This window comes from Nelusetta ayraudi, unplaced genomic scaffold (genome assembly GCF_046127955.1).
Source record: "Nelusetta ayraudi isolate G7.1 ecotype Tasmania unplaced genomic scaffold, CSIRO-AGI_Nayr_v1 ptg000064l, whole genome shotgun sequence".
Taxonomy (NCBI): domain Eukaryota; kingdom Metazoa; phylum Chordata; class Actinopteri; order Tetraodontiformes; family Monacanthidae; genus Nelusetta; species Nelusetta ayraudi.
This window is the reverse complement of record NW_027466114.1, coordinates 1,762,501-1,781,293: the sequence shown is the minus strand read 5'-3', so window position 1 is coordinate 1,781,293 and position 18,793 is coordinate 1,762,501. Positions and strand designations below refer to the sequence as shown.

Here is an 18,793-nt window from a genome sequence, read left to right as displayed (position 1 = left end):
ATACTAAATGAATGAATTAAATCTTATTCAATTTAACCATTTCTAACATTTCTTTTTAACATTTCATTTTTCCAGACTTTACAGAAAAATGAACACAGGCTGAAAAAATAACACATTGATTAACAGCCAGATATTTTAGACAGGTCACTCTATAATATGTCAATAAGAAACATAATGTGTTCAAATGTGGCCTTGAAACTTCAAACCTTCCTATGACGTGTCGGTCCTTGCAGCTCCCAGTTCTGCCACTGAGGGGCGCTGTTTGACCAGTTTTTGCTTGTTTGGTTTTGTTTGTAGCCACAATGCAACCATCAGTTGTATCATACTGGGGAGTTGATCTGTCTGACCTGCCAACAAGACATTTCCAGCAAACAGAAAAACTATGTCAAAATAATAATAATGCTAATAAATCAGAATAAAAGAAAATCAAGATTGAGACAACAGCAAGGCCCAGACTCTCCAGACAGGAGTCCAGCATGTGGATGGGAAGTGTGTAGCAGTTGAATGTGTGGAAGATGTGGGCAGGAGAGGAGAAGAGGCTCCACGTCGCCTTTGATTGAGAAAATCTACTGAAGAGTGGAGCTGAAGGAAGTCTCCAAGCATTGCTTTGACTTTCTACACAACACACAATTAATAGGATCACCTTTTGATTGTCTTCAAGGTTACAGACCGTAGGTGGCGCTAATGCTCCCTAGAATTGGGAGCAAACTGACAGATAGTACGTCACAAGAAGAACACACACACATGTATGCTCTTTCTCTCAGTCTCTCCCTCTCTCTCTCACACACACACAAACACAGCATCATGTGACTTCCTGGAAGTGTGGGAGAGGTTGAGGCACCTGGATGGGAGGAGCCACAGTGAGCAGCAGAAGCAGGAAGAGAAGCTGAAAGTTGTTCTGTGTCAGGCTCCATTTTGAGGCGAAGCAGCAGCAGCAGGTGAGTCCTGACTTACTGAATAACTCATTCAGTGTGACACTAGTCAACAATGTGACTTCAGTCTGGTTGATTTCTTCCTGTTCTCTCGCTCCCAAGTGGAAGTCAGAGTGTTCTGAGCTCACTGCCTCACTTCCTGTTTGACCTCCAGCTCAAGATGAGTGTTCGAGTGGAGGAAGAGGAGGACGGAGCAGCAGCGTCTCCAGGGTTCAGCTGTGAGTCTCTGAAGAGTCACCACTCCAAAGATTATCCTCCAAACTTCAGTAATGAACCTGGACCTCCTGAGACACGGTAAGAACATTGAGAGTGACTCAGTCACTGGAACTGCTGTTTGACTCACTGTTCAAACTGTTGGTCGTCTGGAAAAACAGGAAAAACTGGAAGCTGATGTGAGAGGAACAACCCTCTTTCTTCATCCTGACTGGAAACAGCAGTGTGTGGAGATTTATTAATGACTCTCAGCAGATCATTGATGAAAGAATCATGTTTTAAACACAGACATCAATGTTTGTGTTGCAGAGTTCAATACAAGACAAAGAGAGCAGAGTCTCCAGAGTCCAGCTGGGAGTCTCTGAAGAGTGACTGGTCCAAAGATGAACCTCCACTCTTCAGTCATGAACCTGGACCTCCTGAGACACAGTAAGAACACTGTGTGTGTGTGTGTGTGTGTGTGTGTGTGTGTGTGTGTGTGTGTGTGTGTGTGTGTGTGTGTGTGTGTGTGTGTGTGTGTGTGTGTGTGTGTGTAAAGCTGGATCCAGTGTTGACACTGCAGCTCCTTAACATTTCAAAGTGTGTAAATCCAGTTCAGTCCAAAGCCAAACAAGCATCACTGGAGAGAAACAACCCAGTGTTGACTTCAAAACTGAACAGAGCTGATGAAATCATTTCTACTGGGCAGACTGGGAGCAGAGCATCATGGGAATTGGAGCTGATTTAGAGCCAAAGATTAAAATAAAGTTCATGTCAAAGACAAAATGAAGAATTTCAATAAAGAAAGATTAAAAAGTGACGAGTTGATCAAAGTGTCTCCATCCACAGGAGGAGGAAGAAGAGTGGTGGGTGTGGAGCAGCACTGCAACCTGCCAGTCACAGCCAGACTGATCACAGTAAGACTGTCCACCTGCACCTCCTTCACTTCTCCCTCTGAGATCATGTCAAGACCTCCAGTGAGAAGATTCACTGAGGGACGTTGAGAGCAAACAGTCACACAGCAGCTTCACCACAGCAGCTGAAAAGTTGTGGAGAGAAAATGATGCTCACACTGTCACACTGATGTTTTCTTCTCCAACCTTTTCTCTGCTCCAGAGGCTGATGACGGTCTGCAGGAGCTTCTACAGCAGCAGAAGATCAGTCTGGAGAGGAGATGTGAACGTGTGACTGAAGGTGAAGAAGCAGGAAGTCAAACCCTCCTCAACAGCATCTACACTGAGCTCTACATCACTGAGGGACTGAGTGAGGAGGTCAACAGAGAGCATGAGGTCAGGCAGCTGGAGACCAAGAAGACCAAGGAGAGCCTCCACCACCGTCCAATCAGCTGCAGCCAGATCTTTGAAGCCTCACCTGAGCAGCAGGGACTCAGAGTCAGAGTGGTGCTGACCAACGGTGTCGCTGGGGTTGGAAAAACCTTCTCAGTGCAGAAGTTCACTCTGGACTGGGCCCAGGGCCTGGAGAACCAGGACCTTCATCTGGTGCTTCCTCTCTCATTCAGGGAGCTCAACTTGGTCAAAGAGCAGCACTACAGTCTTCTGGAGCTGCTCCATGTTTTCCATCCAATGTTAGAGAAGCTCACAGCAGAGCAGCTGCATGTCTGCAAACTTCTCTTCATCTTGGACGGCCTGGATGAAAGCAGACTGGCTCTGGACTTTGAGGACAACCAGGTGGTGACTGACGTCACTCAGAAGATGTCAGTCAGCGTCCTGCTAACAAACCTGATCAGAGGAGATCTGCTTCCCTCGGCTCTGCTGTGGATAACTTCCAGACCTGCAGCAGCCAATCAGATCCCTCCGTCATGTGTGGACAGGCTGACAGAAGTACGAGGCTTCACCGATGACCAGAAGGAGGAGTATTTCAGGAGGAGGTTCAGAGATAGAGAAGATGTGTCCAGCGGGATCATCTCCCACATCAAGGCCTCCAGGAGCCTCCACATCATGTGTCAGATCCCGGTCTTCTGCTGGATCACTGCCACAGTTCTGGAGAGCATGTTGAGCTCAGAGCAGAGAGGAGAGCTGCCCAAGACCCTGACTGACATGTACTCACACTTCCTGCAGGTCCAGACCAAGAGGAAGCAGCACAAGTATGGAGGAGGTCCACAGGAGCTGACAGAGGCTGACAGGGAGTTTCTTCTGAAGCTGGGCCAGCTGGCATTTGAACATCTGGAGAGTGGAAACATCATGTTCTACAGTGAAGACCTGGAGAAGTGTGGTCTCAGTGTGACTGACGCCTCTGTGTACTCAGGAGTTTGTACAGAGATCTTCAGAAGAGAGAGTGTGATCTTCCACAAAACCATCTACTGCTTCGTTCATCTGAGTGTCCAGGAGTTTCTGGCTGCAGTCTACAGCTTTCACTGTCACACCAACAGGAAGAAGGAGGTTCTTCAGGATTTCCTCAAAGACTCAAAAGCAGGGACATCACAAAAATATATAGAAGAAGGCCCTAATCCTAACCAAACCTTGGACACCCTGGATGATTTCCTGAAGAAGATTATGGAGAATTCCCTGCAGAGTCCAAACGGTCACCTGGACTTGTTTGTTCGCTTTCTCCATGGACTCAGTCTGGAATACAACCACAGTCTCTTAGGAGGACTGCTGGGTCTCACTGACAACCATCCAGAAACCTTACAGAAGGTCATCAACAACCTGAAGGAGATGAACACTCGTAATATTTCTCCTGACAGAAGCATCAACATCTTCCACTGTCTGCTGGAGGTGAAGGATCAGTCAGTGCATCAGGAGGTCCAAGAGTTCCTGCAGTCAGAGAACAGATCAGAGAAGGAACTCCCAGCCATCCAGTGTTCAGCTCTGGCCTACATGCTGCAGATGTCAGAGGAGGTTCTTGAGGAGTTGGACCTCAACAAGTACAACACAACCATGGAGGGAATATTGAGACTGATTCCAGCTGTGAGGAACTGCAGGAAGGCTGTGATACGTTTAGGAGGGTACGTAAACACTGTGGGCCAGATCCACAAAGCGGCACAAAATGCGCCGAGGCGCAGGGAGCGGCAGGGTTGCGCCAGACTCATTTGAATGTATTTAAATGAGTCATTGCGCGCAAAATGACACGCCCCCTTCTATGCAAATATGCCTCATTCAAACAGCGGCAGATCCAGGAAGAGTTTGCGCTCGTGTCCGCACGCAGTTTTACAGACGCAAACACCGCCGGCCAAAACCAGGAGCAGCTTCTGTCAGTCAAAGTGTTTCTGGCTTCTGAGTGAAACTTTCCTCTCTGAAAAGCCTGAAATATATATATAGCTCCCCAAATCTTACATATAGATCGGCATAAACTACAGTATATATGCCAATATTTTAGATCGGCTATGAAAAATACAAATGGTACTCAGGTGTTGGTGACTAACGTGTCTTGCATCGTAATGCCAGGCGCGCACAGGAGCGTTTATCCCAGCAGAGTTTCACTGTCAAACACATGCACTCACCAACAACCTTTGGCGCAAACTGCTCTCAGGTTGCCAGACCGCAACATTCGCACCTGTTTCAGGTGCCGCATTCGTGGGCGTGTTTGCACCTGCATGTCATTAGCGCAAAAACCTTTGTGGATCCCCGCATCTGTGGCGCAAATTGCCCTTTTTTGAGGATCTACCCCTATGTGTGTGTGTGTGTGTGTGTTGAAACTCTATGTGCTGTCATTCTTGGCCAGGTCTCTCTTGTAAAAGAGATCTTGGATCTGAAAGGGACAAACCTGGGTAAATAGTTATAATAATAATTCAACTACAGAAAAGAGTTGTCAGAATAATCAATAAAGTTCCCTAAAGCACAAATCAATGATTGATAGTCAAAGATCTTCCAATTCATAGATATAGTGGACTTGAAAACATTAGAAATACTATTTCCAGGAGAGAATGAAAATATTGTATATGTTGTAATGTTATAAGTTTTTTAAAGTGAGAGAAAATCAATCCATGTTCAGAGGGTTGAGTGTCTTTGAATGATGGAAGGTGAGAAGCATTGTTAAATATAGATGTCTTTCTTTTTTGGGAGTTCCATTTTGGAATGGGATCAGTGACCATTTGAAAATGTGTGCTTCTTTGTTGAGTTGAAAAAATCTTGAAGGGCAAAATACTTGATGATGATGAGGATAAATGATTGAATTGTGAGTCAATGATGAAGAATAATGTCAAGCATATTTTGTTGAGTTGCGTTTCTCTTTTTTTCCTTTTTGATTTTGTCTGACTAATTATTCCAGCTAATCTTATGGACTGTATAGGAGAGGCAAGAATCAGCTTGGGCTTCAGCCTGCTGCTTTTTCCTTCACACAGTTGTTATGTTTTTGTTGTTGTGAGTCTTTATAATGTACACATTTGTTTTGGAAGCTTCTTTTTCATTGTTGTCAGTTGATTGCACAAGATTGATTGAATTTACACTGTCAACAAAAATCAACTATTCAATCATTCACGATGAAGATGATGATGGTGATGGTGATAATGGTGGTGATGAAGATGATGATGAAGATGATGATGATGATGATGATGAAGCTGCTGATGATGGTGATGATGGTGGTGGTGATGATGATGATGATGATGAAGATGATGGTGATGATGGTGATGATGATGGTGATGAAGATGATGATGGTGATGATGGTGGTGATGATGATGATCAGGGTGATGATGATGATCAGGGTGATGATGATGATGATGGTGATGATGATGATGGTGATGATGATGGAAGCAGCAACTTCTCACTCTGCTCTCCTTCATTCAGTCATGAACTCTCAGAGCTTGAGTGTGCAGTGGTGTCTTCAGCTCTGCAGTCCAGCCCCTCCCACCTCACACTGCTGGACCTGAGTACCACCATCCTGAAGGATCCTGGAGTGAAGCTGCTCTGTGCTGGACTGCAGAGTCCAAACTGCAGACTGGAAGTTCTCAGGTCAGTTCCTGCTTTCTACTGGTGGACAGTGTGTGTCAGCAGATGACAACTGGTGTGTAACGCTGCTCAGTGTGAAGACTTTGAAGCAGATATTAAAGACTCATCTAGACAAAGTGGATGTTGTTGATATTTTCATGTCAACAATCTGCAGCCAGAAAAGACTTTGGATGGTGGAAGAAAGTGTGGAAAATGTCTCCAGTCACTTTGGAGCTCAATGGAAGTTGTTGATTGGTGATGAAGGTCACATGACTGAGCAGAAGATCCTGTGAAGAAATATTCGAGGCAGATTAATAGTGCAGCAGTATTTCTTCATCTTGTCCTTTGAATGTGTTTGACTTGTAACGAGACTCTGATGACTGAAAACAGCCACAAGCACACAAAGGACTCACTGATTATTTTCCATCTTCACTGCTGATTGGCTGCACACTGACTGACACACTGCTGTTGTTATTGTGTTGACAACACACTGGCACAATGACTCCTTTGAGGGAATGACTCAGTGATCTGAACACCTGCACATCTGGATCATCAACAGGGAGAAATGACTCTTAATATGACATTTACACCATTTAAGAAATCAAATATTGATTCTCTATTCAGGTTGGAGAACTGCAGTTTGTCAGAGCTCAACTGTGATTGGCTGCTCTCAGCTCTGAAGTCCGACCCCTCCCACCTCAAACACCTGGACCTGAGTTGGAACCAGCTGCAGGATTCAGGAGTGAAGGAGCTGAGTGGTTTTCTGCAGAGTCCAGACTGTAAACTGGAGACTCTGAGGTCAGTTCACCCTCTTCACTCTACAACTTGTATCACTCTTGTTGTTGTTGTCATGATTTTCACTTCACTGCTGTTGGACTTTCAATTTGCAGTCACTGGTTTGTGTTTGAAATGAGTGAAACTGGGACCTGTTTCCGCCCTTTTCCACGGTGGAACAGTGAGCACAAAGTGTTCAGTAGGTTGTAGCTCAGAAAAACGCTGCTCAGGTTCACAGGATAGACAAATATTTGACAGGGACGGAGAGAAGAATTCAGGAGTCCAGTGGTGGCCAGTGTTCACTATGTTCACTGTTGTTGCCCACTGTTGGCTGTAGAATCGTTCAGCGAGTCGCTGCGGAACGATGGTGTTGATGTGGTCAATTTCATCAAAACAAGAGCCCTGAAAGCGCGGCTATGCTCTGCACTTTGTGAGGAGATGGGAGCACAACACAAAGCTGTGTTGTTTCACAGTGAAGCCAGGTGGTTGTCCCCAGGAAAAGTGCTGCCATTGGACAGAGGGCTGTGGGAATTCTGCTTCCTTTGGCCACATCCCATCCCTGTCAAATAGGCTTTTCAGCTGTTGCAATACTGAAGGCTAAGTACAGAGCTAAGCTCCACATTGAGCCTGGTCTGCCAGTGGCAGCATCAAGCCTGCAAGCCCACTGTGAGATGTTGTGCAAAGCAAAAGAGGCCCATTGCAGCCACTAATACAGTAACTCTCACACACTCTCACATACTCTCACTACTCTTGCCAAATACCTGCATTTCTTCTTTTATCTACATATTCAACTCCATTGTTTTTGCATTAGTGAAGTCAATGAATGGTTATTTGCACAACAGAATAACTTGATAGAAAACAGAGGGAATGTTGATGATAAAAAGTTCATTTTCTTTATTGGATGTTACAAAAGTGCTTTGCCAGAAAAGATCTTTGCACAGCAGAACAGTCAAAGTATTCTTGTTTAAAAAGTGATGTTCAGGATTTGATGCCACAAAGAGTGATTTGCTAAAGTGGTTTATTTGAACAACATAAATGATTTCAGAAATGAAGAGAAAAGTGAATTGAATGTAAAATGAATGTTCATCATAAAAAAGAATGTTGGTTTTGATATCACAAAAAGTGTTGTGCCAAAGGTCAAACATTATTTGCACAGCAGAAATGCGTAAAGCTGGTGAGAGGAATGTTCATCTTTTATGTTGTTTCAGTAAATTTGAAAAAAAATATTTTGTCACCATTTTGTCTGGGTGGGGGGGCATGAAAAATTTCCTTCCTCCAAGGAGGGGGCTACAGAGAAAAGTTTGCGAACCACTGGTCTAAAGGCACAGTGTGTAAAATCCTGCCATCTAGTGGTCAGATTTCAGACTGCAGCGCTCATTCACTCACCCTCTCTCCCTCCCTCTCTGTTTCTGTAGTGTCAGATTCTGAAGTCCACATTTCACTTTGATTTTCAGAGTGAAGACATCCTGGAAAAACTCTCCATCATTATAAACTCTTCATCATTTATTCTCTATTCAGGTTGAGTTACTGCAGTTTGTCAGAGCTCAGCTGTGATTGGCTGCTCTCAGCTCTGAAGTCCAACCCCTCCCACCTCAGACTCCTGGAGCTGAGTGTGAACCAGCAGCAGGATTCATCAGTGAAGGAGCTGAGTGGTTTTCTGCAGAGTCCAGACTGTAAACTGGAGACTCTGAGGTCAGTACTGGTTTGGAACCAGTGGATGATGGTTTCATCACCAAACACAGTTCATCACACAGTGGTCATGTGACCAAACATCATTTCAACACACATTAGTTTTGGACTGAGGATTTAATTTCAAGGTGACATTTTCTGTAGTGTCAGATTCTGAAGTCGACATTTCACTTTGATTTTCAGAGTGATGACACCCTGGAAAAACTCTCCATCATTATAAACTCTCCATCATTTATTCTACATTCAGGTTGTGGGACTGCAGTTTGTCAGAGCTCAGCTGTGATTGGCTGCTCTCAGCTCTGAAGTCCAACCCCTCCCACCTCAGAGTGCTGGACCTGAGAGGGAACCACCTGGAGGAATCATCAGTGAAGCCACTGATGGGTCTTGTCCACAGCAGAGACTATCAACTGGAGAGTGTGAGGTCAGTACTGGTTTGGAAGCAGTGGATGATGGTTCCAGCACCAAAGCCAGTTGATCCCACAGCAGAGGTCCAGTGTTCCCAGTCACAGTGTGAGAGGAGGATGGTGACGTCCAGCTGCTCCTCATTCATCCAACATCTGCTGCCAAACTGCTTCTTCTCTCAGTTCACCACTCAATTATTGATCAGTTCATCTTCATCAGGCCTCAGTATCAGTCCAACACTCCATGGTCACATGACCTTCATATGTTCCACACTTGACATGTGACTGAGAGTCTGCTTCTTCTCACCAGTCACTCCATCAACAGTCAATGTCTCTGTGATGATGCGTTCAAGGACTGTGAGTCCTGACTCCTGCTGTCTCTTCTTCTCTCTGCAGATATTGAGGGATGATGAGGAGAAGAGTGAAGAGCAGAGCGCCATCTAGTGGTGGCTGACAGAACTACAACTACTGGAGAAGAGTGACACACCGAGGCTCCGCACACACACACACACACACACACACACACACACACACACACACACACACACACACCAGTCGTGCTCCAAGTGGACACTCTAACACATGCTGTGTCTCAATTCAGGTGCTGCGTCCTTGAAGTGTGCATTTTGAAAGGATGTTGCGTCATAGCACTGCTCGAAGGCTTGTCCCAATTCCCGAGGGTGCTTAGGACGCTGAAAATGCGCCCTCGGAAATACGCACTAGTTTTAGCCGATTCCAAGGATGCACCGCTACTATCCTTCGCGCACTTGGGTATCCCATGATGCTTTGCGTGCTGCTGCAAAGCATTGTGAGATCCTGGGAAGTCAGCTGAAATTAGCGGCATGTACTGGCAAAGACACAACATATAAATGTAAATATTGAAGTTTCACATAAAGTATCCAGTTTTTAACGTAGGATTTTATTTATTTGATCATCCAACGGCATCGTTAGATGGCGAACCAATGGTTAGCTTGATGCTATAAAAAACGTCACTTCCGGGGTTGGCCAGCCGGAGGGAACGGCGGTGACGAAACGAGGAAATACGCCGAAGGCTAGACCGTCCCGAGTGGTTACCGGGGAGGCGGGGTTTGGTCCGTCCTTCTAGGCTGGGAAGTCTAAGAACGCTTCCTTCAGACGGAGGACACTCGGTCTCAAGGGTGCAGAACCTGAATTGAGACACAGCAACAGTGTTGCACAGTGTCTGTGGGCGTGTCACGACCTTTGACCCCAGTGGAGCCTGGTGGCTGGCAGACTGGTTCTCCCTACAAGCTGCTGTGGTTACTGGGAGAGACTTCCCAGAAGCCACTGGTGGACCTTGCAGTGCCACATATGGACTCTTGGATTGTTCTTGGCCTTCCAGTGAAGCACTGCATGAGCACTGGAGGTGAACCATGACTGACTGCTGTCCTCCTCTCTGGACACCACGATCTCACTTCCCATCTAAAAGTCATGAAAAACCTTTGTGGGTGAGATCCTCTCACCATCTGATCACTGTTGGGAGTGGAGCCTTCAAACACTCCAATGACTGGACACTAATCAGAGACTGAGCCCGACTGGAAGCAAAGTCACTTTCATGGTGTTGTTCCCCCAGCAGGACTTTCCACAGGCTTCATTCTCATCAGCTGATCTGACCAAGCAACTCCAGGTTGAAGCTTCACGCTAGCTTTATTGTCAATGCTACAGTGTATGGACCATATACAGAGCATTGAGCTCTTGTTACTGGGCGGCCCACGGTGTGAGGAGAGAGCTGCTCTGTGCAAACGGAGCCACAAGCAGTTTGCATTGCAGTGCAGTCATTCCAGCCTCCAGTAGCACCTGAATGACACCTAGCAGCTAGTACGAGCTAACGGAGCTAACAAGGACGTCAGAGCGCTGAATACAACCAAGTAGAGTGGACAATCAGATGTAGTAAAATGATTCACATTCTCTACTTCAGTACAGATACTTGTCTAAAATCAACTCCTTTACTCATAGTGCAGCTTCTGAAGTCAATTGAAGTCAAAACTTTTTGAAGCCATTAATAAAACAAAACATTTGTTGATTAATTTTGTTTTAAAAATGAAAAAGGTTGTGACAGAATAATCTGGAGTGAACTGACCAGAGGTCAAAGGTCAGAGGTTTCACAAACTACAAAGACCATAATTAATTAGATTATTTTCTTTAATCAAGTCCCACCACTAATGAATATATATTTGTTTAATGTTTAATGCACCTTTTTTCTTGAGCAACATAATTAAATCTCCACCTGCTTCCGTTTGCATGTTGCAGCAGATTGATGTGTATGTAGATAGAAAAATCTATGTGAGGAGGTTCAGTGTGCTGTGAAGTGTGGCCCTGTTCTGGCCATGGGGGCCTTGGCTATTGCCCTGTTGTTGCTGTGTACTGGTTGTGTGTCTCTTTCAGGTGCTGATGACTAACCAGGTGCACCTGGCCGGTGCACAGCTTGTTTAGGACCGCCTCCCTCAGCACTGGCTCTCTCACACCTGGCTTCCACCGCAGCAGCTGCTTTGTTTTTCACTTCCCGTCATGCTTTTTCTTTGTTGCACACAGACAACACGCACTCATACCATTCACTCCATCCACACACCGACAGGCATTACTGACAACACACTGACTCTCACACGCCATACATTATTATTTGTTTTTTATTCACAGTTTTGCTGTATTTTAACGGTTTTTATTGCTATTGATGTTATTTGTTTCACTCTGGAAAGCACCTTGTGCACCATTTGGTTGTTGGAAGTGGCTATATAAATAAAATTTGATTGATTGATTGATTGATACCAAATACCACAACTCCTCCCCTGTAGCTTTAAATTTACATATTTTCTCTTTTCTTATTCCTAAATGAACACCAAACATCAAACAAGCCCCAAGAAATGACAAGGTAATTTTTTAGTACACCAATGCTGCTTGTCAACGAAAAAAGGAATCATTCATTCATTCATTCATTCATCTTCTATACCCGCTTATTCCTATTCAGGGTCACGGGGGTCTGCTGGAGCCTATCCCAGCTGTCTTAGTGCGAAGGCAGGGTGACACCCTGGACAAGTCGCCAGTTCATCGCAGGGCCAAAAAAGGAAGGAAAGGAATCAATAGTGATTTGACACAATCTCGTTTTGGAGATGTGTTATAAGTCCAAACGCTGAGGTGGGCGCACATTCCTCTTAGGGCGCTCCCTGCAACCTGAAGTTGATGATTCCTCAAGAGCATTGTCCGGCCTCGCTGAGCTTTGCTTTTCTTCAGGTGTTTCTTCTGGCGTTTCACCAGTATTTCCAGTAACACTTTCAATGTCTCTCCGATCCTCTCCAGAATCCGCATGGTAATCAGAGTCTCCATCAGTGTTAATCCCAGTCCGTCCTCCTCTCTCACTCTTTGCATCAAGCATCTGATTTACATGCCTTTTTACACATGCCCTATTTATAGACACCATGTATGTTACAGTACCCAAAACATCAGTTATTACACCATTCAACCACTTCTCTCCTCCCCTGTAGTTCTTTACCAGCACATCCTGACCTACAGAGGAAAACCTGAGTTTTCTCTTCCCGGCTGACTGATTTGAACACCCAGTAGGAAAAGCCTGAGACGGGTCTGGCTTCACTAGAGAAAGTCTAGTATGGATCTGCCTCTTCAAAAACAACTCTGCTGGTGTTTTTTTAGAGGCTGAGTGTGGCATGTTTCGATAGCTAAATAAGAAATTAGCAATACAATGTTGCAATGTCATGCCACCTACAGCTTTGTTCTTAGCTAAAGACCTTTTGAAGTTTTGGACCAGTCGTTCAGCCAATCCATTTGAGGCTGGGTGATACGCTGGAGTTTTAATGTGTTTTACAGCATTCATTTTAAGGAACATCCCAAATTCACTTGAAATAAATTGAGGTCCATTATCCGTCACTACCTCCTCTGGTAAGCCATATGCTGCAAAAAGACCTCTAAGAATTGCTATGGTCTTGCTGGATGTGGTAGTTTGCATGTGGAATACTTCAGGCCAGCATCCATAACTACAAGAAACATTTGTTTATTGACCTCTGCAAAATGGAGATGAATTCTCTCCCATGGACATGAAGCCCATTTCCATGTATGCACAGGTGCTGTGGCTGGCATGCTGCGCTGTTGTTTACATATGTCACAAGAATTGACCACATTCTCAATGTCTTCATCTAAGGAAGGCCACCAAAATAAGCTTCTGGACAGAGACTTCATCTTCACCATTCCCCAGTGACTTCCATGCAACTCGGACAGTAACCTGTAATGCACAAGGACTCCGTCAGAAAGAAAGTTTCTTTTTAGCTTCTTCAAATGACTTCTGACATGACGAAGACCACTCCCACTTTTTGTCTTTTTGTAACAGCTCTGTCATAGGTGCGATCAGAGTAGAAAGGTTTTGAATGAACTTCCCATAATAACTTAGCAGTGACAAGAATGATTTCAGTTCTGTAACTGTATTAGGAATGGCGGCTTTAGAAATGGCCTCACATTTCTCTTGCATAGGATGAATCCCCTCTGCATCAATGACATGTCCTAAATAAGACACGCTATGTTCAAAGAAAGTGCATTTTCCTTTGTTAACCCTGAGGTTGTGGCTTTTTAGTCTTTTTAAAACCTCTTCCAGGTGTTTCATGTGAGTTTCAGTGTTCAGTCCTGTGATCAGTGTGTCATCTAAATAACAAATGACACCATCTGTGCCCTGCAAAACTTGATCCATTCATTTTTGAAATATAGCAGGTGCACTGGCTACACCATAAGGAAGCCTGTTCACTTGGTAGAGCCCTTTGTGTGTATTTATGGTCAAGTACTGTTTAGAACCTTCATCTAGCTCTAGTTGTTGATAAGCTTGTGACAAATCAAGCTTGGTAAATTTCTTTCCTCCTGCCAGTTTTGTGAACAAGTCTTGGGGTTTGGGTATGGGATGCTGATCCACCTCAAGCCACGGGTTTATTGACACCTTATAATCCCCACAAATTCTCACTGTCTGATCAACTTTTGGAATATTAACAGTTGGTGCAGGCCCATTCACTGGAATTGATAGGTTTGATCATAGATATGTACAGAAGGCTAGATGTCTCACGGCGCAGAATCCAACGTCCGCACCGGCCGCCATCTTTCCACAGTCAGGCAGTCACGGTCTGATGTATTGAATGTGAGGGAACGTGAGTGATCTGAACAAACATTAACACTCTGATCTCGCTGAAAACTTGACGGCTTTGCACACGGTTTGCTTTTTTACAAACGTTCATAACGTAGCAATAATTCTGGATGGTTGAACATGTTGAGAGTGGAGCTTTCTATTAGAAAAAAAACCATAATGGTGCTCAGGCAGCCTATTTGCACAAGTTAATACGACTGAGACCACTAAGATTTTCATTTCTTAAGTTAAGTTAAGCCAACAGCTGTTTCAGGACAAACTAGTATTTTGTTCACATACAATATTTGTGGTGTCGGTTGTAGTTATTGCTGCTGCATGAAGGCAGTCTCATCAGTTCATGCAGCAGAGACACGGTGATCAATGAACTCGAGCTGCTGATATCTCATCCCCCACCTGTTTGAGTCAGAGTCTAACGGTGACAAACTGAGATTACAGTCCGTCTTTTTTGTTGTTGTGATAAAATGGATTAAGATTGGTAGGTGTAAATAAAACAAGTAATTTGACATATGGAGAGACAGAATAGCTTTCTTTTCAATAGAATTTAACTTAATTCGCAAATGATTTAAAATTGGATTGCTTTGCTACAGCATCATGCATTATGATTTCTACAGGAAATCGGTGACTGAAAAAATGCCGAACTTCTGTGCCGCTTATGGGTGCAGCAATCGTCGCTGTCCACAAACAAAAGCTCGTAGGATCACATTTCATCTGTAAGATATTGTTGGAGCTGTTTGATTAATGTTACGATTTAGTGCTGGTTTGTTTAGTTTAGCGTTTAGCATATACGTTTTTATTAAATATGGGTGTGTGCGTGTTTTTGCTCTTTTCACACGAAAGCCTATGGTTATAAATCATTAATAAGCATGCAGTGTCATAACTATGCTTATAACCTTTATAACAAACCAAACCGCTCGAAATTCGGGTGAAAATAGAGCAATTTAGGGCTATTTAAAATAACATGCACAATAAGAATACATAGTTCTGAGTGAGAGAGGCGGAGCGAGGTGACTGTGGCAAGATGGCCGCCAGTGCGGACGTTCGATTCCATTGGCCAGCAGCGCGGATAAGACATCTAGCCTTCTGTATATATCTATGGGTGCAACAGTGATGAGGAATTCAGTGGCCTGCAGCTGCACCAGAGGTGGACCAAATATTTTGAGAGAAGGGCAAAAGCATTGCGTGTTACTCAGAACTACTGAAGATTGCAAAGTTTGTCTTTGCACTTCACTCACACAATGCTAAGGTTGAGAGGATTTTCTCACTGATGCAGCGCCGGTGGACCAAGGAGAGGAATCAGCTTTCTGTTGAGTCACTGAGGGGGATTCTATTGGTGCAATGCAATTTCAAAGACACTTCTTGCAAAGACTTTCATGCTTATTTGTTGAGCGACCGAAAGCTGCTGGGAAAGATCATCTCGACAGCAAAATTATGGATGGGCAGACGAGGAAGATGAAGAAGAAAAGCAGGGCGAACAATAAAAAAGGATGAGTTTGAAAACTAAAAAGTGAAGTGACATTTTTTTTTTTTAATTTGTTAAATTAGTATCGTTGTGAGGCTACTGTTTTTTGTTTACAGTACTACACTGAAAAGAGAAACGGGATAAATATTTAAAGCTGGATATTCTACATAAGAGGTATTATTTAGAATGTTATTTCATTATTTATTTGTCAAGAATTGAAAAGACAGCTATCATTTTGTTCTAGAATGATACGCTAATGCAGAGGAGGATTTTTCTTTTTTCTTTTTTAAGTTTATTTTAGGCAAAATAAAGCCTCTGAGAATCCAAATTTGTGCCTTAGGTTATTGAGATTTTTTTTCCATCAACGTATTTATTGAGTTCTTTTGATCGTAAATGTTTACACTATAGAGATATTAGTTATAAAACTAAACTTTCTGTCCATACAGAGGAGACATACTTTAAATATATTAAAGTAATAGAAGGCATCTTTGAGTAAACCTCAAGTATCATTGAAGTATCTCGAGGCCGGGCCGAGTGGCCTCTCTGTTGCAAATCAAAATGTGGTCACCCTACGCAACATGGAACACAGTCCTGCCAAAATGAATATAAAATAGGAAAACAAGCACCCACCACAATAACTATATACACATGAAAGAACAACAACATCACAACATGACAGAAACAACACAATTGTAAAACAAACAAAAGGCAACATTTAGCTAAAACATTTCAGTGTGTGTGTGTGTGTGTGTGTGTGTGTGTGTGTGTGTGTGTGTGTGTGTGTGTGTGTAAACCAGTTTGTTAGCGAACCACCCTTCACTGCTGCATTGACAACTCATCATCATCATCATCATCATCATCATCATCTAAGGTGAGCAGAATTCTGAAATTCAAATCGGGGACATTTTCAGCGTGGTGGTTAAAATTAAATTGTTTCTCCTTCTCTTTGGTCTCTCTCTCCATTCCTCTTTCACTCTTTCAGTTCCTCTATCCCTCTCTCCTTTGGCCAGAATTTCCATGAACTTCTCATAAGGGAGATGTTTGTCTTTACAATAAGGACGGCCTTAATGGCCTTAACAAATTAAGAGACTGAAGGCTTAAAAAACACCAATTATTTCAAGTAAAAAAAAAAACAAAACGGGGCAGTGGTGCAACTAACAATTGTTTTAATCAATAAATGATGAACAGATTTTTCAGCTCAACACTATGGAGCTCAATCATTTGTCTGGATGCAGGATTGGCTGTTGGCTGGCGACTGCCGACGACGTAGCAAACTATCATTGGCTCAATGGCGATGAACGACTGTCATTGGCTGTCAGTTGCTGCCGGACTAATTCTGTACCCACACCGGTACCGCGACGTAGCGTCAGTGCGTTAGGTGCACTGACTACCGTAATAACTGGAGTTTGTGTGCGCGCGCAACATTTTTTCTCTCTCATTCAAATCCAGAAAATAAGGGACGTCTGGTCACACTAGATCATCATCATCATCATCATCATCATCATCATCATCCGTCGTGCTGGACGGTGACAGGTCAGGTGTTTGGGACAGAAGCGGCGGGTTGACGGCACCAGACTCATCCACCGTCACAACCGCAGTAAAGTCTCTGTGTCCGCGTGAATATGGTGGAGATCCGGACCTTGGCCCCAGTCCAATGTGAACGCAGTCAAGACGGATCCGGAAGGTGTTTAACTCGCGGTGGCATCAGGCTGAAACTAGTTCTGAACGTCCCGGTCCAGTTCAAACCGGCAGTTCTTTCAAGGGAATTCCGACCCGTGGTGCTCTGTGTGCCTGGCTGCGGCCACGCAGGTGTGTTGTTGTTTGCGGTGGAACACCGCTGAGTGGGCGGGACTTCCGGTGGCGCTTTCCGGCCTCGTGGTGCTGAATGAAGATTTGGAGCTGAGAGCAGCAGGTTGGTGTGTGTGTGTGTGTGTGTGTGTGTGTGTGTGTGTGTGTGTGTGTGTGTGTGTGTGTGTGTGTGTGATAACAGGAGGGTTAAGTCTTATTACATTTGGTCTAGCTTTTGGTTTCATGCTCTTTAGTCTTTTTTTCCTCCTCTGGAGTGATTTTCAGTTTGCCCCCTTGTTCCTCCTCGGATCGCTTAGATTCCCTGGGATTTTTAGTGGTGGGCAAGTGAAGCCTCGTGATGCACTGAGGCTTTCCTAACAATTGTGCCGAAAAAGATACAAAACTTCAAGACTTGAGTGACGGTGACATCTGGTGGACAACTGAAGACATGGCAACCTCTAAAGAGCACAACTGAAGCCCTGGCACGGTTTCAATCCCATGACAGCAATAAAAGCTCAGAAAAGTCTTTGTGGTCATTCAATTGTTTTGTCCTTCATACCAAATAATGATTATATCGTCAATACAAAAAATATGCAGATGCTCTCCCCCATACTCTGAAACACAATCCAGATTAACCCAGAGAATAAATGCAAATTATGTTTAGGGTTAAATGTTGGTTCAGGGTTTATTTAAAGCTTTGAGCTTTATTCTTGATTTACAAACTGTACTAAAAGTCCCTAACAGGATTACGGATTCTTCCTACTTTGCAAATGATCATGGTGTTTCAATTCAGAGACATTGTGTTTTGTTTTTTGTTGTTTTGGAAGTGTGTTTCAGGAAAACCCTTAAAGATAATGGTTTGTCATTTGGGGACTTGGACGTTTTTTTTTTTGTTTTTTTTTAAGGATTATTCACAGAAGCAGAGAAGCAATTTGTCTTCACAGGTTTTTATTGGGAAATATTCCTTCTTTTTTTTTTGTTCCTACTGTCGCAGGCTTCAGTCGGCTACTTTTCTGGCTGAGCAGCTCCCCAGCTTTGGAAATGATCCTTTCACAGGGAACAGATGATGCTGGGATGCACAGATACTTGCATGCAGTTTTCCAAAGCATAGGATATAGTCTGCTGTGCCACCCAGTCACTTCTGCTCTTGTCAGAATTTGTTCTTTCAAATATCTATGACACAGACAGTACCACAATGAATGACTGAATAAACAACTGATGTTTCAACACTTTTTAACATGCATACCTCTGGATCTCCACTGCAGCGCTGGCAGATGCACTGCTGGTGCGGTGCCGAGACTCGACGTAGTTTTCCAGGAAGGCCCACAAGTTGTCATTTTCTTCACCGGCACTGGCGGATGTTGTTGCTGTCTCCAGTGGCACATCTTCTGCCGACCCATCAATAAGACTGGAACACTCTGGTGTCAGCGTTTCTACAGCAGCCTGAGCATTGCTTTGATTAATAAAGCCAGCCTGTTAAAACCGTGGCTCCAAGATGGTGGCCACCGACGGGAGTTCACCTTTTT

General features: G+C 44.0%; 3 protein-coding genes across 4 annotated transcripts in view; all 3 read left to right on the top strand.

Annotated features, from left to right (window-relative positions):
• LOC142898405 (NACHT, LRR and PYD domains-containing protein 12-like) overlaps nucleotides 1–8,823 on the top strand; it is a 143,863-nt gene extending 135,040 nt beyond the window's left edge. The window contains exon 5 of the mRNA XM_076041342.1: nucleotides 8,718–8,823. The gene's annotated coding sequence lies outside the window, so the exon portion shown is untranslated. The remainder of the gene's footprint in view (nucleotides 1–8,717) is intronic.
• Nucleotides 1–18,793, top strand: part of LOC142898370 (NLR family CARD domain-containing protein 3-like) — a 417,525-nt gene that overhangs the window by 244,360 nt on the left and 154,372 nt on the right. Inside the window, exons 10-11 of the mRNA XM_076041306.1 lie at nucleotides 6,632–6,805; nucleotides 8,300–8,473. Of these exons, the coding sequence (XP_075897421.1) occupies nucleotides 6,632–6,805; nucleotides 8,300–8,473 (348 nt within the window). The remainder of the gene's footprint in view (nucleotides 1–6,631; nucleotides 6,806–8,299; nucleotides 8,474–18,793) is intronic.
• On the top strand, nucleotides 228–6,535 carry LOC142898373 (NLR family CARD domain-containing protein 3-like). 2 transcript variants are annotated; one of them, XM_076041311.1, is made up of 6 exons: nucleotides 228–1,226; nucleotides 1,455–1,574; nucleotides 1,974–2,041; nucleotides 2,241–4,089; nucleotides 5,867–6,052; nucleotides 6,187–6,535. In XM_076041311.1, coding segments are annotated over exons 1-6 (2,358 nt in total). In that variant the 5' UTR covers nucleotides 228–1,092; the 3' UTR covers nucleotides 6,188–6,535. The 2 variants fall into 2 exon arrangements, with proteins under 2 accessions (XP_075897426.1, XP_075897425.1); XM_076041310.1 differs by lacking the exon at nucleotides 6,187–6,535 and having other exon boundaries at nucleotides 5,867–6,145.